Raw genomic sequence first — 26,626 nt, 5'->3', positions numbered from 1 at the left:
AACCCGCAGCACAACCAACACCTGTTGCCCCCCCTGAGCAAACATTGGCTAAGGAACACATACCTCTTCGGGCTAGCGATTATACGAACACCGAGGACGCGTACGGATACAGGTAACGGATATGTTTTATTCCTATCTATCCGCCCCAACAACGAAATGGAGCCGGAATACTCCCCACACTACACTCGAAGCCAGCTAAACGTGTCTTCGTGGCACAGTCTTGATCAGCAGGGGTTCAGTGACTACGGCTGAAACCCATTCCTTTCTCTTTGGAAGTTGCACTGGTTGCCAGTCTGCATTATTTAGTCCTGCAACCTGCCCAGGTCTATGTCGTTCATTGGCAGGACTGATTTCAAAGTTTGCGACCATCTTCGCGACACTCATGTACAATTCTAGGTACGAAAAGCTGAGGTTTCTTGTCAGTGACTGTATGCCCATTTGGGGTCACGGCACTTACTGATTTGCGATACAAGTATTTGCGCCTTTAGAGAATGCAATGTAAAACTTGTCTCGTAGTACATCCTCTGTAGTGTTCAAGCCGTAATCATCTATCCAGCGATAGGGATTGAACAACTCTGGATTCGGGTACGCATACTTGTCTCTGAGGTACCAGACCGGTGATGAAGTTACAATAGTCTGTGGAACACATTGACCGTTAGAGATGGTACTGAATCACTAAACATGCCACTGTGGTGACTTACGCCTTCGGGAACAAAATTTCCACATAGCTCAACACCACCCTTGGGAACCACACGAGGCAACATCGCCACAGATGCACCAGCCCAACGAATGCCTTCTTTGACACAAGCTCTCAAGCGAGGGATGTTTTCTAAAGTATTGAAATCCGTGGGAAATCCGTGGGATGCTAGGTCTTTATACAACTTCTGCTGATAAGTCGGGTTCCAGGAAAGGGCATAGAGGATATGGGCGAGGGATGCAGAGGTGGTGTCGGTCCCAGGTCCCAGGTTCTCCTTGGCCTCTGATAGGGCAGTCTGAGTCGGCACGCCAGCTGAAACCATGACGTTGAGCAGATTGGGAAATTGTGACTTTCGGCCTGGATCTTTGTTTCGGACCCAAGCTTTGTGCGTCCACTTCTCGAATTAGTACGCTAACAAGTTTCGTATCTTTCGAACGAACCTCGTCGTATTGCTGCAGTCCCTTTTTAGAGGATGTACGCAAGCCTTCTATATGACACAAGAAGTCTTCTACTCTCACCCAGGTTGAGTACAGAAGCGGGAAGTTCATCATCTAGGTATATGGTCAGCTTTGTCTAGACTTCACAAGTTCCAAGACCCTAAAACGTACCAGAGGCAAAAATGTCGCTTTTTCATCGTTCTTTGATACAAGAGCAACTTCTTCTCCTTTTGACCAGGCAGAGACGGCCGATAAGGCTTCACCGAATGAGAAATCCGCTTGAGAAGTCAGCTGACGAACGCAGAGCCGGGTCATACCGTGGCGTCTCACATATGATATCTGCCTCAAGAGCGCGGCAGGCAGGGCCTATGTCAAAAGAGACGCTTCTTCTTTCGACTGCCGAGACAAAATTATCAATGTGATGAAGCATTAACCCTTCAAGCTTCTCAATATTGCTGCGGCTGAAGAGTTGACCAAGAATTCTCCGCCTCTTGGCATGCTCTTGAGGATCTCTACGGGCTGTTAGAACATAAAAAGAAAGGCTACGTTTCTTTCAGAAGGGTCGTAACGAACGTGATAGAGAAGAGTGCGGGATGTTCATCTTGGACGAATCCTCCGTAGTTTCGGGGATCTTTTACAAATCCGCTATTGACTTTATGGACTGTATCGTAGATGTCGATGGAGTAGAACGATAGCTCATTGGGACCAATTCGGATGAGAGGGCCTAGGAGGACAATAGAATCAGTTGCCACCCGTGTCAATGGTTTGAGGGGGAAAACGGAGCTACCTAGGGTCTCATGCAATTTTGGAAGTTCAAGGGTGACGTTGCCTCGGTATTCTTGACGAAAAGCCCAGATCAACCTGGAATAGCCTGCTCCCCATCCAGCATTAGGAATACGAGATAGGGGAGATGCGTGAGCTTTGGTGACGGTCTGGAGAGTGTCAATCGTCCGATCAAGTTGAAGATTTGAGCTCTTTGAGATGATAAATACCTTGAACGCTGTCACCGCCACAATGCATAGAGCAACCAGCGAAGTCAGAACGAGGATCGCCATTCTAGCATTAAACCTTCAGTTTCCCAAGAGAGTTCCGAAGTGAGAGTCACAAGATGTCGGCGCCAATGAAGTTCGCCCAATTTTCTCAATTTCATATCTACGGTGAATACTGAACCCTGAGCATCTAGAACGTCGAAGAACTACTCAAGACTGACCGTGTCCTGTGATCCAATGCGTCACGTTCTTTGAGTGCCGATTGCGTGATGGGCCTGATGCCCGAAACCTATCGTACCATCCCCCAACTGGCAGTCAACCCGGGGTTGCTTACGTTGACCTGATTGGCAGGGGCACGCGGAGCGCGGCGACATCCCAATCTAATCTCAACCTCCGAAGAAAAAGAGAGAAATATGGCGGTAAGTGAAGAGAGAAAGATGCTATCATTGCCAAAGGCGGAGTATATCAGTCCCTCAGTGTGTGGATGGTTGTGATCGTCTCTCAACGTTTGTCAAACCCGGCCTGATGCTACATGTACTTACTCAGCGCCCCATTGTGCGATGTGTTAGTAGTGTAGAGTATATCATGGAGCAAGCAGAGGACTTGAAACCACAAGTCCGGGTGTAATGTTGTTCAAAGCACACATTATACTACATCTAATAGCAAATTATCTGTTCATCGACCTGTCTAAAGACTCATCTCGTTTGGTGTCACCAAGTTGCTGCTAAGGCTATTTCGTACGATTTACCGATGCCGTCATTCAGTCCCACATCACGCGACTAGGTAAGTCAGCCATTGGCACATGCGGCAATGATTGGAAGATTCGTCTTTCTTCACACGCAAAAGCCGAACATTTCCGTCCCACTAATTAGATTTTTCAACGGCCCCTGGGCGGCCCGAATACTCCATCTCCCATAAGACGACGTCCCCTCCATCCGCATTTGTTCGCTCCGACGTCGCTAATTCGCTCAGCTTGGACCAACATCGAGAACATCATCAACATGGCTGCGACTGAGCGCCAAGACGAAGGCGTCGCCAAGAACGCGAACACCTTCCAAAGCGACGCAGAAGATGAGTCTTCAAAAGATGCCCGGGTCTTGGTGAGCAACACACAGCATGAAAGCATTGCATTTCAGTCAGCTAACCGCAGAATCGGCAGGAAAACCTAGGCTACAAGCCGGTGAGCAGACGATTTCAAAAGTCAGCCCATCTCACACAAATAACTCATTCTTCTAGGTGCTGCACCGGACATTCAATACGTTCCACAACTTTGCGACAACGTTCGGTACGCCGTATCCAGTCTGCTGGTTCTCTTCGTCATTTCTGATCTCGTTTAGCTGCCCTCTACTTCATTGGTGGAGTCCGAGTGACATTCTCTACCGGCATTGCTGCTGGAGGTAACCTGGCTTACTGGTAAGTGCTAGTGTCTGCACTCACCGATGTGCATTTGCAACGCCTAACATTCAGATAGGACGAGTTTCATCGTAACTTGCGTCTTTACCTTCATCACTGCCGCAGTCATTGCAGAGATCTGCTCCTCTCTACCCTTGGCGGGATCCATCTACCTATGGGCTGCTGAAGCTGGCGGACCCCGATTTGGCAGATTCTTCGGCTTCATCGTTGCATGGTGGAGTACCACAGCATGGACAACTTTCTGTGCGAGTAAGTTGACAACAACTTCTGAGGCATCTTTCCAACCTGAGTCGCTGATCCCTCTCAGGCAACACACAAGCCGCTGTGAACTACATGCTTTCGGTAAGTGATGGCACAAAGAACTGACTTCTCTGTAACAGTCTCTGACTTTGCAACAGGAGATTGTTGTCTTCAATCTCGACTTTCCTTCTGACTCCTCAAGCGTCAAATTTCGCGCTGTTCAATGGATCACTACAGAGGTCATGCTGGCCTTGGCTGCCATCTGGAACCTCCTGCCTCGTGAGACCACCTAGACTCCTACGTGCCATCATTGACAAGCTAACAAAAGCACAGCCCGCTACTTTAAATGGATCTTCTACTTGTCGACCGGGTTCGTGTTGCTGGACTTTGTTCTAAACATGGTCTGGCTACCGGTCGCGACAAGCAAGAGCGAGTACGGCTTCCGATCTGCCCATGATGCTTTCATGACCACCTACAACGGGACCGGCGCTCCGGCCGGTTGGAATTGGTGTCTCTCGTATCTCGCTACTGCCGGTATTCTCATCGGATTCGACGCGTCGGGGCACGTTGCGGAGGAGACCAAGAATGCAAGCGTCGCTGCCGCTCGCGGCATCTTTTGGAGTACCGTGGTCAGCGGGATTGGCGGCTTTGTTGTCGTGATATTATTTCTGTTCTGCGTCGTAAGTTTATGCTCTTCTCAAATGCAGCGCAGGAACGAACCCTGCTAACGGAATTTGACACAGCCTGATGCGGACACCCTTTTCTCTTTTGGCGGCGCCCAGCCATTTGTACCATTGTATGCAGCCATTCTCGGAGAGGGAGGCCACATTTTCATGAACATCGTTTGCATTGTCGCACTGTGGTTTGTAAGTCATCTTTGTCTTTTCTCGTACCTTATTCCTGTGTCTATTGAATAACGTGCTGACCCTCGCTTAGAACACTGCGATTGCAATTCTGGCGGCGTCGCGTTTGGTGTTCGCCGTGGCACGAGACGGAGTTCTCCCTTGGTCTCCTTGGGTTGCCAAAGTTGTCGATGGCCAACCCCGAAACGCCGTCTTGGTCGTCTGGGGTGTGGCCTCTGTCATCACCTGCACGATTCTTCCGTCATCAGTGGCCTTTACTTCCCTCGTCTCGGCTGCGGGTGTTCCTTCAGCCGCAGCTTACGGTCTGATCTGCCTTTGTCGCCTTTTCCTGACACCAAAGCAATTCCCGAAGCCCGCTTGGAGTCTCGGACGCCTGAGCAAGCCTTTCCAGGCAATTGCTGTCTTGTGGAACGGCTGGGTCGTTGCTGTGCTGTTCTCGCCCTATGCTTTTCCGGTTGAGGCATCGACACTCAACTATGCCCCGGTCATCATGGGCATCGTCACAATCTTCGCTATTCTTTCTTGGTGGTTCATTCCTGCAGAAAGATGGCTACCGTCTCAAAGAATCCAGGAGACGTTGCTTGCGGGAGAACGTCCGGTTGAAGAGTAGGCAGCAGAGTGCTGTCTGCGAGAAGATGGTAGCAAACACTTGCTCACCGGATAATTGTAATTCAACAGAAATCTCTAATTAGTTAAGATACTTAGGCATTGTAATCGAAAATAATATGGACGGTGGAATAGCCGATAACTACATTTTCGCTCTACTCGCTAATGAAGCCTTACCCCTGAACGCCATGCTCAAAGCTGCGCCCTTGTCTCAGCGGACCCTTCCTTCGTCAACTCTCTCTTCCCTCTCTCCAACTCATCAGTCAAGTCGTACTTCCAAATCCACTCCATTCGCTTTGACAGATTGTCAGCAACCCACTCAGAGTCCTCGCTGAACTCCAAGTCGTACAGCTGACCAGTCTCGTGGCTGTCGACGACAAGTTGCTGGGATCTCTCTCTTCGCGTCTTGTCATACGTCGAGAAAGCTGCCTCAAGTTGACTGGCATCAGAGATAGAGCCCAGCAGGTTGCCGAGGATGTACGCATCTTCAATCGCCATGCCCGCGCCGGATCCCTTGTGAGGCGTGGATGCGTGAGCGGCGTCTCCCAGTAGGCAGAGTCGCCCCTCGAAGTACGTCGGACTGGGCGGGTGCTCAAATAGTGCCCATACGTCTGGCTTCTGCATAAGCTGGATAATTTGTCTGGACTTCTCGCCCCAGCCTTCGAAGTCGCGGATCATGTCATCCTTCTCTACAGAGACAACCCACTTGTCTGACTTCCACTCTTTAGCACTGGCGAAGGCCACCACTAAATTCCTTGTTAATCATCGTCACAAGACTGAAGGTGGAAGAATACTTGGCTCACCGTTCATGATTTTACCCTTTGCGACAGAAAAGGTCAAGATGTGGCCATTTCTGCCAAAGTACATCTGGGCGTTTTTTGCCAATTCCTCGCCCAGAAGCTTCTCCGCCTCCTCCATGGGAATAAGACCTCGGTAGGCATACTTTCCAGAGAAAACAGCTTTGGATGCCGGGTGATCCTCGCCGAGCATCAAACTCCTCAATCTAGACTTGATACCGTCACAGGCGATGACAGCATCGTGGCGAGCGGTCGTGCCATCTTGGAAAGTGAGCAGAATGCTTTTCCCGTCATCCTCGTACTTTTCTGCCCTCTTGCCGAATACGGCAACTCCGTCGGGCAGTAACTTGACCAACTCGTCCAAGAAGTGTGCCCTGTGAATACCAGTCTGACCGGTTTCACATTTTTGCCGATAGATCAGGTCTCCCTCTTTGTTCCTGTCGTTACAAGTCTGGCCGTACCTGAAGTCGAACCATACGTCCTGGTGGTCTTCTGATTCATTGTGTGTTGCCTGATTCTCGAAAGCTTGCCGCACGTGGGGTGAGATCAAGGACATAGCCCTTAGCGCATTGGGACCGAAAGACACGCCTGCACCGATCTCACCGAACTTTGGCGCCTGTTCGTATAGCGTCGTCGGTATTCTGTTCTGGAGGAGTTGAAGGGTCAAGGTCAAGCCCGCAATACCACCACCCACAACAGCCACATTGAAGGGCTTGTTTGGCGTTTGGCAAAACTCTTCTGGTGGTGCCATGTCGATTGAGGCAGAAAATTTCTTGTGATAACGAAGGGCAGAGTCTAAATGTGGTAATTCGAGGTGGTGGGCAGTTCAGACTACGTGAAACGACTTCTTGTAGCTTTGCGGAACAGATCTCCGTGTTTAGTCTGTAGACTTGCACGCAGATCACAGCGATGGAGAAATACGCAAGAATATATCGCTGGTGCTAGGAAATAAGGGCCGACAAAGCAGACAAATTACCAAGGCTAACTGCCCCTTACTTCCTAGACCGGCTGCTCGGCTGGGACCTATGACGCTCTCGATGATTCTGGCTGACCCCATTCCCCCCGGACCCCGGCCGCGACCCACGTTACGCCAGTGCCGAAGTGCCCGAACGACAACGGAAGCACTGCATCGGTGGCCCATCGGATGGGCAAATTCATTCGGCTGAAAGTTCCCAGCAGCTCGAATTCCCCCCAAGGCACGGGGTGTAGCCTATCGGATCACGGGTTCAGGCGTCGGGAATGGGGCTTCGAACAATGGACCATATGCCGAAGGCCAGCTTCGGGTGGCGGCGCAAGCGTGCCACATGTGCATAGGTGGACTGCGGAGTATCATCTCGGCACTGAAGAGGGGAAAACGAATGGAACGAATTGTAGATCGCATATTTCACTATCCTTCAATAATGTGAATCCCCGAAACTTTAAAGTCGTTTGTTGTGCAGTCTAGATCCCCTCATTGGGGGCTGGGGGCTCAAAGCCACTGAGCACTAACACCGTCTATCCCAGGCGCCACAGCTGCCAACGCGTTTTAGTGTCCAAAATAGTACCAAATAGCCAGGTCATGCTGCCTCTACCCCGGACTCCGGTCCGAAGTCATCATGCCGTTGGTCTGGGGTAATTTGCTTCTGGTCCCTGGATCTCATCTCGCGGAGTTGAGATCCTCCCCGTGGGGAAAGAGTTTAAAAATGATTCAAATGGTCCCACTGCTTCTGTCAATCGATCAAGACAGTTTACACCAACATTTTCTTCGACGCTAAAGGGTACACCAGACTTTCTCGCTATCGAAATGACTGCCACCAAGCCTACCTTCATCTTCGTTCCCGGCGCGTGGCACTGCGCGACCAAGTTCGAGCCGGTGACTTCGAAGCTCGAGGCTCTCGGATATCCCACCAAGTCTGTTCAGCTCCCGTGCTATGGTGCGGAGCCTCCGCTGTCAGACTTCCAGCCCGATGTCGCGGCCATTCGACAAGAGATTGAGAAGAGCGTAGATGCTGGCGAAGACGTTGTGCTCTTCATGCATAGCTATGGCGGTATCGTAGGCTGCGAAGCTTGCCGTGGGCTGGGCAAGGCAGCTCGGGGGAAGGAGGGCAAGACTGGTGGCGTTGTAAGACTGGTATTCTGCGCGGCCTTTATGGTTCCAGAAGGTAGGTTCTGGCCAAAAGATATTGAGAGGATCATGTGACTAATAAAACACCTCCAGGAGTCTCACTATTCGACATGCTTCAAGGCAACCCTCTTCCTTGGTTCATCGTGTCCGACGACAAGACAAAGGTTGACCCCGCACGCCCAGAAGAGATCTTCTACAACGACATGGACGAAGCCGCCATCAAGGAGGCAATCGCAGGACTCAAGCACCACAGCTACCAGACATTCTACAGCAAGCTCACGTACCCTGCGTACAAGGATATACCAGTAACCTACATCAAGTGTGAACTCGACAACGCGATTCCTCATCAAGGCCAACAGCAGATGATTGACACCGCTGGTGTAGACGTAACCGTGGAGACGATGCAAGCGAGTCACTCTCCGTTCTTGAGCAAGCCGGATGAGGTCATTGCTGCCTGTAGGAGATCAGCAGGCGAGACTTTCTGAGGTACCACGGGTGGGGGTTCTTTAGGTTTTCTTGAAAATACGTCATGCAAGTAATATGCAGGGTCTCGAACTTGGGCTGCAGTATATCGCAGGAACGGAAGCTCGGCTCTTGTTTGGAGGAGACCTAGATCTAATGAATTCAAACAAGTATAGTCACGTTGGTCCCAATTCTCGTGAGCGCTATGTGTGTGATTCGCTGGGCTTGACAGTGCATGGGTGATCGAGCTTACTAAACGATACGTCATCACACGCAAGTCCCATCTGCTTGTTTGTAGGCATCTTTTTTGGTTCATCGCTTGGTATTTTGGTCATTTAGTCGCTAATAAGTCGTACATAGTCTACTTCAAAACACGTATCTTCCCTTCAAGACTAACACGGCGGTTCCATCAAAGTCCCTGCATCGGCAAGCATCATCTCATCCGTGTAGCCCAGGTGCGCCATGCTCGCGTCCATCGTTGGGAAGAAAGGCATATCTTGCCCATAAGAGTCGAAGAGCAGCGTCCGTGGTGACATTGGAAGCAGTATATCGGTCGACGGAGTAAGTGCCTGGATCACGTTTGTTCCTCGACCAGTTTCGCTACCCAACATTTGTGGCCCATCGGTGCTCCCGGTCGTCAGTGAGACACTCTGGTCCAGGCTGTTGATCTCCCCCGCTTCTGATGTGCTCAAGTGTCGATGGTTGCCAAAGTATCGGATGTCTCGGTGAACAGCATTCGAGCCGAACTTGGAAGCTTCATTCGATAACGGGCCGCCTTCGTGGACACTCCCAAAGAGCTCGCCGATGAGCATACCCTGGCACTCCATCTTCCGGCGTGCCCTCCGTTCTCGGTACAGGACACATGCGCTCTGGAGATGCTCGACGATGGCGAGCTCTCTGCTTGCAACAGGATCGTGCTTGCTGAACTTCTTCAGTAGCGCTTGCGCGTCGTTCAAGCCATGGTCTAACGGGAATGTGCTGTCTAGGTCACCAAAGACGGCCAGGCCGAGGACCAGGGCGGAGACAAAGACAGAGTTGATGACAAAGGGATGTCGTTTAGCTACGTTTTTGTCCGGGATGAGGGTTGAGAGGAGGTCGATTGTCCGTATTGCAGAGTCCACGCAGGCATGGACCAGAAGTTGGTCGGACGGTGATGACAAGGGCGTTTCCTCGGCCCACATGGACGTCGTCCGGGTGCGCGCAATGTTTCTCGAGACAAAGTCGATGAGAAAAGGCCGTGATAACAGCATGATACTCCAGTAGTATGCTTCTTTCATGTGGTAAAGCCCTATGTTCGGATATCTCTCACCGTCATCGGCGTCAACATACTTGCTGGGTTTCATCCCGTCAGCCGCGAGACCATCACTGAACTTCGCGGCCCATCGACGGTGCTGTTCGCTGATACGCTCGAGTGTTTCTGTAGACACCATGCGCTTGGCGTAGACGTCGTTCAAGATCGATTCGAAGATCGCGCAAAGATCCAGTGAGGCAGAGTAGTTCTCGCTTGCTGATGTATCTCGGGTCTCGGAAGTCGCCAACGGCCGACCTAATGAGGCGGCCAAGAATAGATCCAGAACCCGGAGGGCTTTCCACAGTCGATCCCTAGTGTCTTGCTCTTGTGTTGAGAAAAGCGCCGGGACGTCTCGCCGGTGAATCCCCAGCGCGTAGGCGGCACGGGTAGCGACGCCCAGGTGCATGAAGGCTGAGTTGCGTCGCGATGCACCGAGGAGGTAGACGGTGATGAGGATGTAACTGCGCACCGTGTTGTTTGTTGGGTTCTCCATGGCATACGAGACTGCCAGGAATCGACCATAGTTGAAATACTTCTCTGCATCGGCATCCCGATCATCCGGGCACCGTTGTGCTCCGATGCCGAATATCAGAAAGAAGATACAGTTCATGGCCTCTTCATCTTGACTCATGGGCTCTCCACGCAGCCAATGTTCGAGGTCCTTGAGGATTTCAGACTCATTGAAAACATCGAGAATACAGTTTGTTGCACGGAGATACCACCGCAGCAGATATCTTGCCTGCTCAGTGCTAGGCTTGGAGGGGATATCGGCGGGATTCGTGATGATCCATTTTGGGCGGCCTTCAGGAGTCGCCTCGACCATGATATGCCGCAAGGGATCATCAGTGAAGGGGCACAGGCCGACGCGATCGCGCACAAGCCGGCGTATCACTTTCAAGAAGGCCAGATTGGCGGCGTCGCCAATGAACATGAACCGTCCCTTGCCATCTGCGATGAGTCGCGATACCTTTGGTACCGCAGTGCTCTGCGAGAGGTGGCTGATTGACGACGACGCGCGCCGGTGCTGATGGTGATGACTCGGTGAAATGACAGCTTCATGAAAGGAGGCAGTCGCCCCATAAGAGCTGAAGAGATCCTGACCGTGACCAGGAGGACTGCCTCGGTGAGGAGGAGCAGGAGGAACATGAACCTGCGGGCGATCAGGACTTCTCACGGATGACGAGTCCTCCGCAGCGGCAAAGTTCGTCGGCGGGCCGATGAAGGTGCAGTCGGCTTCGACTCTGCGGATCACGCACCTCCGACAGGGTTGTTGACCATCGCAGCGTTCCTTGCGCCGCTTGCAATTCCCGCAAGCCTTGACGCATCTACGCCGCTCGCTCTGACGAACTCTTTTCGTAGGCATCGTTTGCTCGCCTTCGACGTTCAATCTGATTGAAGATACGATATGAAAAAAGTGACAACCTCAAAGCTGTCTCAATTCAACTAGAGACGAGTGCGTGGCAAGATAGGAGACGTTGAACCTCGGGGCTGGGGGGCCAGACAGGACTACGGCGGCGGCGGCCAACTGAGGCAAAGGATGGTCCGGGGCAGAGCTCTTGGCTTTCCCTTTCCCCCTTTGCTTGCGCGCGCGCTCTCTCGCTTCTTTTGCGGGGGAGCACTTTTCCAAGGGGGTCCTAGCTCACAAATGTTTCCCCAGATTTTGCTGCCCGCTGCGGCGCAGTTCAACCATCCCACGCCTCAAAGGATGCCGAGGTTCTTGGAGGTTCAAAGAGAAATGGGGAACAAGTCAGAACTCAAGAGTCGTCAATCCCACGGTGGCGTAGCCAATAATGGTCGGGGTCTTACTTCTGCAGTAACTATCATTGGCCGTGGTTGGTTGCTTGAAGAAACGGGTTGTTGGGTTGGATCGTCAACCGCTTGGCTCAGCATCCAACAGTGTCCCGCATCCGTTCCGTCAACCCACGCGACATATCCACCGCTTACAAGTCCGACGGCATTTTGAGCCATTATTCAACTCATGCCTTCACTCGAAAGAATCGAAGACGATGCAATTGATATCCAATGCGGACTGGATCATCGTTACTACCCTCCACCGTTGCGTTACCACGTCAGCTCTGCAAGGAAGACACTGCTGGTAACACCGAGAGAGGGCCAGCATAGAAATATGACAGCGAAACTGGCTTGGAAACAACTGACTAAAAGCCAGCAGCGACTAGCATAAGTGCCACCTTCCGAGGACACCATTTCAATTAAACTGTAATGTCAAACGCACCTATCTTTAACCAATAAAACACTCAAAGCTTGTCCCTTACCCGACATGACCTCGAGCCCACCGATGCCCTTATCCGACGATCGCCCCAAGACCGAGAGGAAACGGTTCCATTTCATTGTCCCAAGCCTGAGCGCGGCCCCAGGAAGCGCCACCTAACTTGCCAGCCCCTTAAGCTAGACCCGCAGTAGCTGCGCCCATTTCCGAATCCATCGGGAGCCGGGTCTGTTGGAAGTGGTTCTAGAGTTGCTACTGCTGGACACTGGGACAGCACACATGTACCCTTCCGCCCGATTCCCGATGCGGGTCCGACGTTTCGTTGTCCACTGCTGTAACGCAGCTGCTTCCGACCTCTCGCGAATCGCCGAATCGGATCGGGGAGTCAGATCGAGAGCTACGGGAAATGCAGAGCGGATATGGGCACGATGCGCAATCGCAGAGCTGAAAGTCGGAAGAAATAATGATCCTTTTTTCGTAATTGACGATCATCGTAACTCTGATAGCTGCACACAATCAACAGTAGTTTCAACGGTTTGGTTACGCTGTACTTTCTGGATTACTCTTTACTCAATCTAGGCCTTGTACGCGCGAGCCAACTGAGAATCGTTTCGAACGGCCTTGTTTTCACAATAGCAAGCGAGCAACAATGGCGGACTCAAAATACTCATCCGTCGCTGAGACGAAACAAATCTTGGATCTCGTCCTGAGTTCCGTCCAGATACCAGCAGAGGCAGAAAAGATCTCAAAGGCTGTGCAGTTTTCGGCGACCCGCGACTTGCCCTATTTCCCGATTCCTTTCAAAGAAACGGAGTTGGCCTCAGCTCTGAAGGCTATTGAAGGTGGTGTAGCAGGGGCCCTTGCAGCCACCAAGGATGGCGTCGCCTCCGGCAAGAAGGTGTCTGTGAGCTTGGAGAAAAGCACCGCGTTCCTGATTCAGGCGTATTTGGCAACTGTTGGAGGATATGGCAAACTCGATAAAGAAGTGAAGCAGTTTCTAAAAGGTGAGTTATGTTGTTGCAATTTTGAAAGCAACATGAAGTTTTCTGACTTGTGCCCTTAGATACGGATTTGCTTCAGGCACAGTCAGATCCTTATCGCCGCATGTCGGCGAATTTGTATGAGACAAAGCAGCCGGGTGAGTACTACCACATTCATGGATCTCTTGAAGCATCGACAACGCTTGGCATGATCGGTCTCGAGCCATTTAGGCCAGACTTGAAAGATCATAGTGCTATTGTTGAGGCGATAGAGTCTCATGTGAAGCAATTTTCGGTCGATGAACTTGAGCGGATGAACGCCGATAAGCGCCAAGCTGGAGTGCCTGTTCTCAAGCATGAGGATTTTATCAAGACGCCTCATGTAAGTCTCGCTTGTTGAGTTTGCGATATCACTGCTGATCAGCTTACAGGGCAAAACTAACACCGCACTTCCTCCGTGGAGCGTGGACAATCTTGAGACTTCAACACCACCATCACCTTTGCCGACTACATCTGACAAGCGGGTACTGTCGGGTATCAAGGTGCTCGAGCTGTGCCGCATCATCGCAGGGCCCGTCATAGGACGCATCCTCGCAGAGTACGGCGCAGACGTTCTGAAGATTACCAGCCCGAACCTAAGCGATGTCCCGTTCTTCCAAGTAGATGGCAACATGGGCAAGCATGCCGCGGATCTCGACCTCAAGACTGAGGAGGGGAGAAAGCACTTTGAGACGCTGCTGGCCGAGGCGGATGTTGTGCTGGATGGCTACCGCCCTGGTGCCCTAGAGAAGCTGGGGTACGGTGCTACTGCCCTCACAAAGCTGGCCAAGGAGCGCGGAAAGGGGTTCGTGTACGTGAATGAAAACTGCTTTGGATACCAAGGGGAGTGGTGCCAGCGGCCCGGCTGGCAGCAGATTGCCGATTGTGTAAGTCAACACATTTCTATTTTGAGACTGCAAATCGCTGACTGGGTTATAGGTGAGTGGCGTGGCGTGGGCGCAGGGTCAGTTCATGGGGCTTGATGAGCCCGTTGTCCCTCCGTTCCCCATTTCCGACTATGGAACGGGATGCATGGGCGCCATCGCCGCTCTCACGGGTCTCTATAACAGAGCGACGAAGGGTGGTTCATGGCACGGCAAGGCATCGCTGTTGCAGTATGATCTCCTTCTTATTAAGGCCGGGAAATACCCAGAGGATGTCCAGGAGAAACTGCGCAAGCTCGCGGGCGACGATTTCCTTGCGTTGCGGCACAGTCACAGCGTCGATCAGATTTCTGGCACGGCGCTCAAGGCAATGAAGGGGTATGCGCCAGAACTGTTCAGCTCACCCAACGTTCGCGAGAAGTGGTACGCGAGGCGCTACAAGGCAGAGGTTGAGGCTGTGAGCCCCGTGGTTGAGATTGAGGGCGTTGAGATTGGGTTCAAGAGGGCTAGCAGGCCGAACGGCTCAGATGAGGCGAGCTGGGATTTTGGCCCAGAGGAGGATCACCGCATTGTTGCGCAGACAAATGGGGTTAAGAAGGCGTGAATCAATGTCAAAATAGAATAAAACCTCATCTAGACTTTTGAATAATGAGTTTCAGTGACCATCAAAGTTGCCCCGTACTCTCAAGCTGTTCGTAGTACGCTCGTTACAAAGCTGAACCACGCGAACTGGCCCATGGATCCAGCGCTTTAAGACTGTGAAGTTGGGCTTCGCGTACACATCGTGAGCGGCTGTGAACACTCATCTCACGTCTACTATCACGAGATATTACTGAATGATAGATATGATGACAATCGTATCATTGGAGTAAATCCGCACGGATTTAGGGGTACAGCAGAGTCACATCTCACAGCCCGAAGCCGAAGCCAATGATCCTTCCCGCGCGCGTGACTCCGCCAAAACGAAGCCTGGAGCCATCAAACTGCGGGGTCCCCGGGGCAAGCCGACCGGAATAGGTGCATAATGAGTGCAAATATGGCATGTCCTTTGTTCTATCAGTATGTTTGTGAGTCTCGGCAGACACACCCCTCGCGTCGGATCTCTCCCCCGTACCCGAAAAGAGAGTTGCGTGTGTTTCCCGGACCCGGGGGGCGGTTTCCGGGAGCGTAGAAGCCCAGCGCCGGTGGTACCCGCCCAGTAACAGCGCACGTGCAATTACAAAGCAATGGCGGGTAATGCACGCGCTGTGATTGGGAATAAGTGTCCTCCATCGAACTGCGGGACGCTTTTGGCAGTCGGGGTAGTTGAAGTTAGCTCATCTTTCAAGATCACGTCGTCTCACCGAGAAAAGCATTATCTACATCATCAGCGATACTCCCTAGAGTTAACCAGAAACTCATCATACAACACACATTCACGTCTCTTCACCATGGGCTCATTACAGAACGGAGACGGCCAGTACCAAGGCCTCGGCCAGGACTTCACCAAGCAGGTCATCGCCTCCATGGGATCGGAGACGAACCCCAGACTCCGTGAGATTCTCACTTCATTCATCCAGCACATCCACGACTTTGCTCGCGAGGTCGATCTTACGACAGATGAGTGGATGATGGGTGTCAACATGATTAACTGGGCGGGCCAAATGTCAAATGACCGACGCAACGAGGGCCAGCTGCTTTGCGATGTTCTCGGACTCGAATCGTGAGTTTCATGATGAACGATGCAAATTGCAGTGAGGCTAATGAGACTGTCAGGCTCGTCGACGATATTACCAACAGAGTGGCCACAAAGAACGGCCAACCCGGCACAGCAACAGCCATTCTCGGCCCCTTCTGGCGGGCCGACACCCCTGTCCGCCCCAACGGCAGCACAATCGCCGTCAAGTGCCCCGAGGACGGCGAGCTCGCTTTCATGTACGGCCAAGTGACGTGCTCTAACACCGGAAAGCCGCTGGCAAATGCCTCAGTCGATGTCTGGCAAGCATCCACAAACGGTAAGTCTCAAAGATCAGGCTAAGCTTTTCTGTTGGTGCACATGTCGTCTAATGTTGCACCACAGGTCTGTACGAGCAGCAAGATGCCGATCAGCCCGAGCACAACCTGCGTGGAGTCTTCAAGACGAATGCGGAGGGACGTTATGGATTTTACTGCCTGCGGCCCACGCCTTACCCAGTGAGTTTTCCCGGGATGCGTTGATGAAGTTGCTCTTGGGTATTGACGACATCTCTCAGGTACCGGGTGATGGCCCCGCTGGAAAGCTTTTGGACCTGCTCCACCGCCACCACTTCAGACCTGCTCACATTCATCTCATTGTAAGTAATCCACTCGAATGCGCATATCCCAACGCAGGCACTAACAACTCTCCAGGTCAAATCAGAAGGCTTCAAGTCGGTAACAACACAAATCTTTGACGAGGACTCAAAGTACTTGGATGACGACTCTGTGTTTGCGGTGAAGGATGGTCTGACTGTGAAGTTTGTTGAGAGAAAAGGGGACCCCAAGGCTGCCAAGGAGCTCGAGTACAACATCAAGTTGGCTGCCGAGTAAGCTGGAGAGGAGACTGGATCTTGTTCATTAATTGTTATGGCAGGCTGAAGCATGAATACCAGGGAAAATGCCTTTACTGAAGTCTGCTCCGCATTCGTGGGGATCGGCAATCCAACCGTTGTGTTCAACTCATTAAGCGATCAGCTAGAATTAGAGGACTGCGGAGACTGCAATCGCTGAGGACGATCTTCGGATGCCTTACGCCTAGTCCGCCGTAAGCAGTTCCTGGTGGAATTCTTTTGCCTCAAGTTGCCGCATCATGGGTGGCCTTTCCTGGCAGTACTTGCACCGCTCTTGATAGCTTGTCGGATACTACCAATGCTGCGCCGAGCTATGAGCCTCAGTTCATTGATCTCAAAGCTGTATCATCTCCTTTATGGAGCCACTATAGAAACGTGGGGCAGCAAGGAGACATCTTGCAGAGGGGGATAACATTATCAACAATTTCCATGATGCCAAGTGGATGTTGACCGTTCCAACGCAGTCGCTGCTCTAGGACAACTGTCCCATTAAGCGCACAATAACGTCGGATACATGCCCCCATATTTTCTCTTATTTAACGTCCTTCTTGAATTCGTGTGATGGGAATGGCGGGAATAGGGCTGTATCATCTTACTGCTAGCTACTTATTACTCTGATGAATGGTGTACCGACGTTAACTCGTGCTCAATGGGATACATGTGGCAGCAAGCTTAACTTATCGCTACTGTCAAGTTACGTGCCTACTTCGTTCCTAATCTTGAACGCAAGATTAACTACTTTGTTTCTTTTCCTCTTCTTAAGGAGTTAATAAATTAGTCCGGGCCTATATAAAAAAAAGCTTCTAAAATAATAGATTTTATTAAATATATAAAATATATATATATTTATAAAAAAGCCTTCATAATTTGATAAACTAATTTAGAATATTAATATTTTATATATTTATTATATATAAATCAAATAGTTTTAAGCTTTTATAAGCTATACTTGAATTTTCGAACTTTGATTTCTTAATAAATCGAATATCATACTTTTTTTTATTATACTTATATAATTATAAATCCGAAAATTACTAAATTATTATAAATTATAAAAATTAAATAAATAGTACTATAGCTTAGATAATACAATAAACTATATAGCCCTTCACTTTTTTAAGATCTTAAACTATATTGAGCGAAAGATTATCGTTATCGAGGAGTAAATAGGTATATATAATCGCATATAGTATAAGTGAGTCAAGCCTATATAGCTAGCTAGCTCAAAGTGGAAGGGGTTGGGGCTAAGTTATCTAAGGTATTGCCTCTTACGATAATATACATAGCATTGATTACTATATCTACTGTCCTTAACATCTCTATTCTTATCAAATCTATCCTTAGCATCTTTGTCCTTGGCAACTCTGCCCTTAGTATCTCTGCGCTTAGTGTCCTTATACTTTTTACCTCTGTCTTTTTACTACTTTTCCTATAAAGTATTCTACTATGTATAATTCGTAGACTATGAATGGCGCAGGGGACCTCTTTTAATTGTTTATAATATTATTCTTTTAGTAAGCGTTTCTTTTGCTTCTAATAAGAAAACGCATCCATATCCTCGTCGTCAGACTCGTAAAGCTTCGGGTCTGCGGCAGCTGTGAGCGAGAATGCCGTGAGAAGGTTGGCCTGCAGTTGCAACAGATCGTAGCTGGGCAGGTCGGCTTCGCGATCGGCGTAGACCTTGATAAGCTGTCCGTCGACCACAAGTTCCCAAGGCTCTAATCTCGTTGCCCCAAGTGTCTTGTGATCTATGGGCTGGAACGCGTCACGGGGATTGCAGTTGAAGTCGGCACGATCCGTCATGTGGAAACCTGTCTTTCGAAGCCAATGAAAAGTCATTTCCTGACACCATCGGAATCTCTCGGCCGGCTGTTTTTCTGCGCGACGTGTGTTCATAGAGTGACGAGGATTCGACTGATTGGCAGTCTTGAGGTCCGTCGCAACGCCGTCGTCTCCCACAGGCTCCTTGTGTGGTGGTCCTCTTGGCTTAAGCATGAACCTGCCGTCTGCCCACCACTTATGCAGGTGGGGGTTTAGGCAGACCATGTTGGCCGGCTCATCAATGATGTTATCGTCGTCTTCTTCGCACAGGATTCTCTGAGCTTTGATCACTGCTTCCTTGCCAAACCAGGCTTGCATTGCATCAAGCAAGGGCCACAACGCTTCTTCGCAGTTCAACAAACCAAAGGGAATGATATGGCAGACTTGAGGTGTTTCCATATTTGTGACAATACATCGTTCGTTGTCGCGCTTGAGTGCCTGCAATGAAATAAAGTCAGTGATGGCTCGCACCTAGTCCTGTGTCACATTCAATACTCACTTCGGCAGATTTTGCTTTGTTGCGCGTCTTCTGGGGCGTCTCCTTGGCCGTCTTCTTGGGTATTTTCTGCGGCGTCGCCGACGGTTCAGACGTTGAAGCTGGGCGTTTTCTTGTCGCAGTTGATGCAGTGTCGCCCGGCGTCCCTTCACCAAGCTGTGCCCCGCCGGAATCCTTCTCCTGGTCGTACCCTTTCGTGACTGAGAATCTAATCAGTTTTTGTGGATCAAATTGGAGTGAGAAGATCATACACATTCTGAGCAATTTTGGATATTTGGCTGCTGCATCGTCAAGAGCTTTAAGGTACTCTTGAAGCTTTCGCACCTTGCGCTTCTCGGACCGGATTGCTTCAAACCTTGCTTCAATGTCCTTTAAAGAGTGAACCTCTAGAGCCCAAAGGCCGCTCCAAAAACGAGCTGTATCGAGATTCTTGTGATGATTGGGTTGCGGCAATGACTCGTAAATCTTTTTGATGAGAGGTAGCTTCTGTTCCAGATCTCCGAGGTAATGAGTGTGCTGAACATGCTCTGTTTCGGACGTCAGGAACGACTCGAGTTTGTCAAGTTGTTCGATGGTAGGTCGCGTCCTGGGATTTTTTCGGCTCAAGTATGCGTGCAACAATGGCGTAAACTTGGCTTTCCATTTCTCGGTCTCTCTGTCCTCATTCGCCATGTTTCCTTCGCAGCTAAATTGTCAGAAATGTGCCCACGCATTCCACGAAGGGGGGACTTACTGATGGCGCAAGACCAAATACTTCTCTGTATTTCTCGCTGTGCCCCTCCGACTTCACCACCTACTATCCTAACCAGATCCCCGCCTTGGTCGTACCGATACGAACCCCTTTGAGTTCACCTCGTTTCTCAGAGAAAACTATTGCCAGGGCTTAGTCGTAGTCTAGGACTGACGTCTAAATCCTCTGAGTCCGGTTTGGCAAAAACAAAGGAATCCGATATATGTAGACTGTTAGATTCACAATTGTGTAGACACCCTTAGACCCGAACTTGACGACGAGGAAGCGATCGAAAATTTCGGTAACCGGTGTGCTTTGGAGAGATCAAGAGAAAAAGAAAGACTCGAGGCGAAGTCCAGCTGGGTAAGGTGAAGTGGTCGAGTGGACTTTCTCCGAAATGGTCCCACAATACCTTATTTTGACTAGCGGGACACGGCACGAATCAGAGGTCTTGATTGTTCCCACATTAGGTAGCCAGCAGGGTAAGGTACGTCGTGCCTACTGCCAGCATGAGCAAAAAGCTTGGTGCTCTGAGAAGACTACCCTGAGCGCTAGCGTCGGCCCGCCGTCACCTCACCCAGCCCCGCAGCTCACCTTCTTCCGACTCTGTGCTTGCCTTAATTACCTTTGGCGAGAAGCAGACATCGTTTCTCATCTCGGTCAAGTATTACCCTGCGGCCATGGACGCCGCTTCTATCCCTGCTTTGCTTCCATTCACACGACTTTTCGGCACCTTCCGCCGGTCGATTGTTCGCACTCTTGATTAATCGGCCGGGCCGCGATCCAACCCCCTGCTAGTCTCGACGGCATCCTTACCTTTACACGTCTCTCGGCGACGTAAGCACCGTAGTGCCCTTGAGTCGTGGTGGATTGGGTTCCCAACCCGCAAGTCACTTCAATCTGCAAGGTTTGAATGAGAGAATATCAGTTGTTTTATGAGCTCTGCTACCGGGAGATACTTTCTGGCTACTTGAGGTGGCCAACTCTTTTACTTTAATGGTGGACGAGGAGAGCATTGCTACCACCACGAACTCGGTCGCGGACGCCGCGCAATACCCGTGCCCGTTGACGAGAGTCGCTTACAAACCTTCTCGAATGGAACCGCCAATTGCGATCGGAATCTCCTTCCGCAAATTTTCAGCTCATGTTACGGTTCGACAGGTTGAATGATAGATGGTTGATTCATCTTACTGCTGATAGTGCTCGGTGCAAAGGAAAGGGTCTAAAACATGCTTACATAAGGATGCCACCTTGTCTTGGATTGTGATGCCAGCTTCCCAGACTGTTGAATGCGACAGTAGTAGCTTATGTAAGTTGCCAATCAGTGCATGATAGGTACCTCTAGGTAGGTGATTCTTTCTTGATTGCACGGGCGCGTGGCTTACCTTAGGGCACGCTCATTGTTGAGCGTGTCACCTTTTGGATCATAGGTATATTATATTTATGTAGAATTGTACGTTATGAAGAGGTTTTCATTGCAAAATAGAAAGAACTCTAGCTATCGCTTTTCTTTTCGGGCTCCTTGATCTTAGGCTTCTTGGCTTCCTTCTTAGTTTCCTCCTCGGCTTTCCTCTTGGCCCCATTTTCCTCCCTCTCTACTCCCGTCTCAGGGCTACCATCGAGATTGCCGAGGTTTTTGACCGACATGGTCACTACCCTGCCACTCTGCCACAACAAAAGCCAGATCCGGTATTGTGCGGGTGCCATTTTCTTGACGATCCCCACGGCGCTCCCGTCAGCACGGGCTTTGCCGCCCACGACGAACTGCGGGGGCTTCGCCAACGAGAAGTTCGACGCAGCTGGGAGGTCCAGCTGCGGCATGGTGCCGAAGTCCTTCGGGTTCATCTCTCCGACGACGTTGATGTCGCCAAAGACGACGAGACCGCACCGCTGCCTCGTAAGGAGGACGTTGAGCCGGGCGCGTTTCGTCGTGAACCCGGGACCAGGGTTACGGGCCTTGGTGCCCATTACGACAAAGACAATGTCGTTTTCCTGCCCCTGATAACCATCAATGGTCGATGCGGGACTCATCGTGGCGAGCTCAGGGTAGTGTTTCTGCGTCCATTTGTTCAAGAGTTCCACATTCGCCTTGTATGGTGACAGAATCACCACCTTCGAGGCGTCAACGGACTTCTCCTTGACAAGTCGGGATGCCATGTTGAGGGCAGCGTGAACCTGGTCGTTGCACCGTTTATTCCCGTTGACGTGATCGGTTCTCACGATTGTATCGGGGCAGTGCACGAAGATTGGCGCGAACTTGCCCTCCTTGGGTGCGACCAATTCCGGGAAACGTTCCCTGAAGAAGCTCTCCAGAAGATGGCCATTCTTGAACTTCGGCAGGTCGATGCAGCAGCTGTCTCCGTATCTCACCGGGATGTCCGGATAGATGATTTTACCGACGATGTCGAACAGACCATTGGCGGTTCGGAGTTGCAGGCGCAAACGGTAAGCCAGGTGCCCCGATGCCATCAAGAAGCCCTGGGCTGATATGAGGCCGTCGTTCGAGAATTGGTTGAACACGTGACCGGCTGCGTCGATGCAGTACTCATCGGTCAACACAGTGGGTGGAAGTTGCTCGGTGTCCCCGCCACACAACAATGGCAGCATCTTGTTGCCCCAAGCACTCGCCAGGTCGCCGCGGTCCATGTTTGCCGCCTCGTCGATAGCGACAGCCTTCGCCTGCATCCACCAACGATTGTACACCTCTGTGACAGATACGCACGCAGAAGGCGTAGTAGCCAGGATGTCTGCCATGGCGACAAGCTGATCCATGGCAGTGGACAAGGTCTTCTGATGGGGTGGAGCCGTTTCGGTATACTCGTCCCACGTGATCTGGCCAGTGGCTACAGCTCGAAGTTTAGCCCAGTCCCGTCTGGTATCGACCTGGCGTTGAAGCTGGTGCAGCGCCTCCTTATCGTCTTTGTGGAGGTCTCGGACAGCAGGGGAACGCAAAAGCACCAAGAGCCAAAAGGCCACGGATAACTCAAGGCGCCAGGGTGCCTGGCCATACGACAGTTGAGGGGCAGCCATGTCTCCAAGACGAGGGTCTTCCAGCAGAGCTTCGAACGCGGCAAGCTCGTGGGCTCGCTTGTATCCACGTAATACCATTCGATGGCGAGCTCGCGGCGTACCCTCGGGAAGATTGTCGTTGTATCGCAGGCAAACTTCACGGGTTATCTTGTCGGTGCGGACCGCAAAGTTGGTAACAGCCACGTGAGCTGGCGCCGTACAGAAAACACGACCGAGACTATACTCCATGGCGAGTGCGGTCTTCGCCATTTCAGTGGTCTTGCCATAACCCGGGCCCTATGAAACTGTTAGTCTTCTCTTCTTTTGCACAAAACAGGGAAGAATGACTTACTGCTGTGACGATGGCGATTCCCAGTAGAACCTGGCGGCAAAACGCAGGCCACCGTTCCCGATCTTCCTCCAGGCTTATGCTCGTTAGAGCCTCCTCGTAGCGGACATCCTTGCCAGGCAAGAATGACACCTTGGGTAGATGACGGAGAGAAGGCGGGCTTCCAATAATTGTGGCGGACGTCACGGCCTTAGTGAGACCGGCCACGCCTTCGCCTTCAGCTGCAGGGCTAGACTGCATCATCCACTCCGCATAGCCTTGCCCACGCATTGTGAGTTGAGCGAGATGACCACTTTCGGAATCCGGCTCGTTCCACTTGTCGACGGCAATGATCTTGCGCTCGGTGTCGTCCAAGATGCCAAAAAAGTGGAGGGCTACGCAGCTCTAGTGCGCCATCCCAGCCGCATTGGCATCTGCTCGACTTTCGAAGCTCACAATGCTGCATTGACTGCCGGGATCTTGAGGGGGCGGGCGCACCACGGCAAGCACGGCCTCGGACTTGCCACGAGGGTGAGGCTCGAGGGCCTGGGTGCCGCTCGTGTACGGCTTGAAGCGACATCGCCTACACATAGTCAGTATACGAGAGTGAGATAGATTCCCTTCGTTGACTTACCAAGAACCAGAGGGCTTCTCGTCATCCTCGTTCTCCCACATGATCAGAGAAACTTGTTGGTCCAAGAGCTTCACCCATGCAGGCTCGAACTGATCCACGAACTCTTTAGGAAGAGGAAGAATAACGAAGTAGTTATTCTTGCGTTCAGGATTCGGGACGAAGTAGGCGCGCAGTTTGACGGCAGCGATGAGTTGAGCTTGCTGCCACACATACAAGTCGTTCTGCAGCAGCGACTGCGTTGTGACGGTCAACATGGAGTTGGCGTCGTTGAAACTTATGATAATGTTAGTACTGTGTGAAGGCACTCGGTTCTATTTGTGGCTGTACCTGTGGACGGGGTGGTATGCAGTCTTGCGTGGGTTTTTGGCAAGAAAATCTGCCCCGCGTTCGGGATCGAAGTTGTGAGCATCGCCGTAAGGGTAGTCGAAGGGTGGCGGCAGTTTCTCGAAGCTGATGTTCTTGTGGATGTCGATCGGTCTACCCTTTTTGATCATGAAAACATGAAAGGTTTTGCGGCGAATGAAGTCGGATAGCGTGACTCCATGAAGAGAACCGTTCTCGTTCACAAACTTCTCAAGCTCGGGCTCCGACTTGTTGATGTAGGCCATACCCAAGCCTTCGATCGAGACTCTGTCTTTGTCATCCACGTCGCATGAGAAGGTGATGATCGTCGTGCCAGGACCCTCTTGCAGCGAAGGGAATCTACTGAGCAGTTCAGGAGACGCCTCCTCGAACTTCTGAGTCCACTTCTGACGGTGAAATCGAATCCCAATATCGAGAGTCGGAAAAGGATCGTATGTGCTCCCATTCTTTGTGTCTAGACAGCCCAACAAATTAGTTGCAGTGTACATCGAATGGCAATGATGGGATACTCACAATGAAAGCGCACACCGGAACCGTTATCCTCGTTGTCTGCGCCGTCCGGGAACTTTAAGATGAGGGCGATGTGAGGATCCAACCAATCGTTGGTTTCCACGCGGATCCTGGCTCCGATCCTGATGCCGCTGTCGTTGGTACCATGCGACGCAAGAACAGGACCTGACAGGTCGCCCAAGAAGATGGCACACTTCTCCATGCTGGTCGGAGCGTAGGCCGATGACTTGCTCCCGGCAGGCTTGTCCTCGACAGACTTGCCCTTGGCACCCTTGGTCTTCTTGGGAGGCATGTTGACTTTGTTTCATTCCAGGTTAGCTAATGCCTCAAGAATTGTTTCCAAGAGATGACTTACCAACTGCGAAACGAATGCTTCTCTCTCACCGACTTCACCACCTGCTATCTACTACCCAAGTCCCCGCCTTGGCCGTACCGACACGGACTCTTGCGAGTCGCCTCGTTTCTCAGAGAAAACTATTACTAAGTAATAAAATAGGGGTAGTCGAAAACTGACCCCTGATATCTCTGAGTCCGGTTTGCTTCACAAAAGAGTCCGAAATCTGTAGACTGTTAGCTTTCCAATTGTGTAAACACCCTGAATTCCGAATTTAACTGCGTGGAGGCGATCGCGTAAAATTCGGGTAACCGGTCTGCGTTGAAGAGAGGAAAAGAAAAAAAGGAAGAAGAGCTCGAGACGAAGTTCAGCTAAGGTAGGTAAGCTAAGCTGGGCGGTCCGTTTCCGCACGGTGGGCCCTCGGGTCTCCACCTCAACTACCGATATATTTGGCCAATCAGAGCCCAGTATTATACCCACAATTCGATAATTTAGTCAAAATTAGCCGCACATCTCAGGTAAGGTAGGTACCAAGGTGAGATAATTATCCCGGCTTTGCTGTACCTGCCCGGACTCCAATATGCCTTAGATTGTTTGGCCAATTTCTCAATTACTAAGGTAAGGTAAGGTACGGTATACTGAGCAGAAAATGACCTAACCGCTTGCAATTTTATTCACTTGAGCTTGATGAAGGATGAATATGATAAGACGTTGCAGCAGCGGGTCGGCGTCCTGGAACTCAAGGTGCTGTTCTTGACGCAACCGCATTACGATACCTAAGTATCTTATAATTTTACTGGGGTGGGGGGCACGTATCGTAGTCGGCGACGTACTCAGTGATAACAACACATCGAGTTCAATGGTAAAGGTGCATCAGGCATGGGACGCCCATTTCGTAGCCACAATGCCCGGCGCTTCCTTGGCTTGTCTTACACGATAGATTGCTACACGCCAGGGTAAGGTAAGGTAGCCCGCCTCGAGGCAGAGTGAAACGATGGCTTGTGTCAAGTACCTACAGAGTACTGGTCGCTGTAGCACCTGGGCCGCGCCATAACATATTGGAAGGGAAGGAAGGCACTGACGAGTTGTAGGCTACCGATGACACGACGGGCCAATCTCATGTTTGGCTCGTGATTTCTTCTTTTACTCGGCTTTTTACCAGGCAGAGAATAACCTACAAGAACCATTACTCGAGAGAGGACTTTGGTGTAATCGAGGTACGCGCTGGGTTGGCTAGATCCGCTGAAGTTGGTACATAAAAAGACGAAAAGGTGGATTTGAAAGGCGACTTGGGTTGTGCACATATCACTTCCACTACTTAGCCCTCGTGCAGGATCGGTGGGCTACACCAAGCAACGTTCCCCCTCAACACCAGCACGCAGTTGATCACCAGATTGCTGAGCTCCGTATAGGCCTTTAAGTCGCCCTTCTGATATGTGTCCCAATATTTATCGGGTGTTGATTAACCTGATTTCTACTACTCACCCTTGAAGAGGCAGTTCCTACCATTAACAGATGCAAAGAATTACCTATAAAGGCTATGAGGTGAAACGCTCCGCACTATTCTGCATGTTGAGAGGCGTAGGCCCAAGACGCCATATTCTGCTTCACAGCGATTGGCAAGAGTGAGCCGTTCTGTCCCTAGCATCTTAGTGCAAGGGCCGGCCGCCGGCTACCAGCAGTCATTCCCTTTGCATCCTCTTCGTAGGTATAGAGTTCGAATTGTCCGGTTCTGTGAGCGAGTTTGCGTCATCGTTGTATTCAGCGTAGTATACTACTAGGATAAGAAGCGTTTCTATTGAGAG

General features: G+C 51.1%; 9 protein-coding genes across 9 annotated transcripts; 4 read left to right on the top strand and 5 right to left on the bottom strand.

Moving 5' to 3' along the window:
• Positions 1-195: 195 nt before the first annotated feature.
• On the bottom strand, positions 196-2,189 carry CPAR01_02240 (cytochrome P450; the record flags this gene model as incomplete). Its single annotated transcript, XM_060486528.1, has 7 exons — positions 196-406; positions 458-636; positions 702-1,091; positions 1,138-1,248; positions 1,306-1,412; positions 1,465-1,646; positions 1,708-2,189. 7 exons carry the CDS (start codon positions 2,187-2,189, stop codon positions 196-198), a joined length of 1,662 nt encoding a protein of 553 aa, XP_060353856.1.
• A 935-nt stretch (positions 2,190-3,124) lies between these two features.
• On the top strand, positions 3,125-5,249 carry CPAR01_02239 (uncharacterized protein; the record flags this gene model as incomplete). The annotated part of the gene is made up of 10 exons (XM_060486527.1): positions 3,125-3,223; positions 3,283-3,303; positions 3,360-3,408; positions 3,461-3,536; positions 3,595-3,785; positions 3,844-3,878; positions 3,935-4,055; positions 4,110-4,456; positions 4,520-4,642; positions 4,713-5,249. 10 exons carry the CDS (start codon positions 3,125-3,127, stop codon positions 5,247-5,249), a joined length of 1,599 nt encoding a protein of 532 aa, XP_060353855.1.
• A 188-nt stretch (positions 5,250-5,437) lies between these two features.
• CPAR01_02238 (mannitol 1-phosphate dehydrogenase) lies at positions 5,438-6,793 on the bottom strand (the record flags this gene model as incomplete). Its single annotated transcript, XM_060486526.1, has 2 exons — positions 5,438-5,991; positions 6,049-6,793. 2 exons carry the CDS (start codon positions 6,791-6,793, stop codon positions 5,438-5,440), a joined length of 1,299 nt encoding a protein of 432 aa, XP_060353854.1.
• Positions 6,794-7,825: 1,032 nt separating this feature from the next.
• CPAR01_02237 (uncharacterized protein) lies at positions 7,826-8,631 on the top strand (the record flags this gene model as incomplete). Its single annotated transcript, XM_060486525.1, has 2 exons — positions 7,826-8,183; positions 8,240-8,631. The coding sequence occupies 2 exons, from the start codon at positions 7,826-7,828 to the stop codon at positions 8,629-8,631; spliced, it is 750 nt and encodes a 249-aa protein (XP_060353853.1).
• A 369-nt stretch (positions 8,632-9,000) lies between these two features.
• On the bottom strand, positions 9,001-11,262 carry CPAR01_02236 (fungal specific transcription factor domain-containing protein; the record flags this gene model as incomplete). Its single annotated transcript, XM_060486524.1, has 1 exon — positions 9,001-11,262. The coding sequence occupies one exon, from the start codon at positions 11,260-11,262 to the stop codon at positions 9,001-9,003; it is 2,262 nt and encodes a 753-aa protein (XP_060353852.1).
• A 1,513-nt stretch (positions 11,263-12,775) lies between these two features.
• CPAR01_02235 (CoA-transferase family III) lies at positions 12,776-14,633 on the top strand (the record flags this gene model as incomplete). Its single annotated transcript, XM_060486523.1, has 4 exons — positions 12,776-13,130; positions 13,190-13,488; positions 13,538-14,032; positions 14,085-14,633. The coding sequence occupies 4 exons, from the start codon at positions 12,776-12,778 to the stop codon at positions 14,631-14,633; spliced, it is 1,698 nt and encodes a 565-aa protein (XP_060353851.1).
• Positions 14,634-15,459: 826 nt separating this feature from the next.
• CPAR01_02234 (dioxygenase) lies at positions 15,460-16,576 on the top strand (the record flags this gene model as incomplete). Its single annotated transcript, XM_060486522.1, has 5 exons — positions 15,460-15,731; positions 15,785-16,023; positions 16,089-16,201; positions 16,261-16,341; positions 16,397-16,576. 5 exons carry the CDS (start codon positions 15,460-15,462, stop codon positions 16,574-16,576), a joined length of 885 nt encoding a protein of 294 aa, XP_060353850.1.
• A 1,553-nt stretch (positions 16,577-18,129) lies between these two features.
• CPAR01_02233 (uncharacterized protein) lies at positions 18,130-19,585 on the bottom strand (the record flags this gene model as incomplete). Its single annotated transcript, XM_060486521.1, has 3 exons — positions 18,130-18,855; positions 18,917-19,113; positions 19,165-19,585. 3 exons carry the CDS (start codon positions 19,583-19,585, stop codon positions 18,130-18,132), a joined length of 1,344 nt encoding a protein of 447 aa, XP_060353849.1.
• Positions 19,586-21,137: 1,552 nt separating this feature from the next.
• On the bottom strand, positions 21,138-24,779 carry CPAR01_02232 (uncharacterized protein; the record flags this gene model as incomplete). The annotated part of the gene is made up of 6 exons (XM_060486520.1): positions 21,138-22,949; positions 23,005-23,385; positions 23,437-23,563; positions 23,615-23,887; positions 23,942-24,431; positions 24,491-24,779. The coding sequence occupies 6 exons, from the start codon at positions 24,777-24,779 to the stop codon at positions 21,138-21,140; spliced, it is 3,372 nt and encodes a 1,123-aa protein (XP_060353848.1).
• Positions 24,780-26,626: the final 1,847 nt, after the last annotated feature.

This window comes from Colletotrichum paranaense (assembly GCF_030867605.1).
Source record: "Colletotrichum paranaense strain IMI 384185 chromosome Unknown Scaffold_2.1, whole genome shotgun sequence".
Lineage (NCBI taxonomy): Eukaryota > Fungi > Ascomycota > Sordariomycetes > Glomerellales > Glomerellaceae > Colletotrichum > Colletotrichum paranaense.
This window is presented reverse-complemented; position numbering and strand designations above follow the sequence as displayed.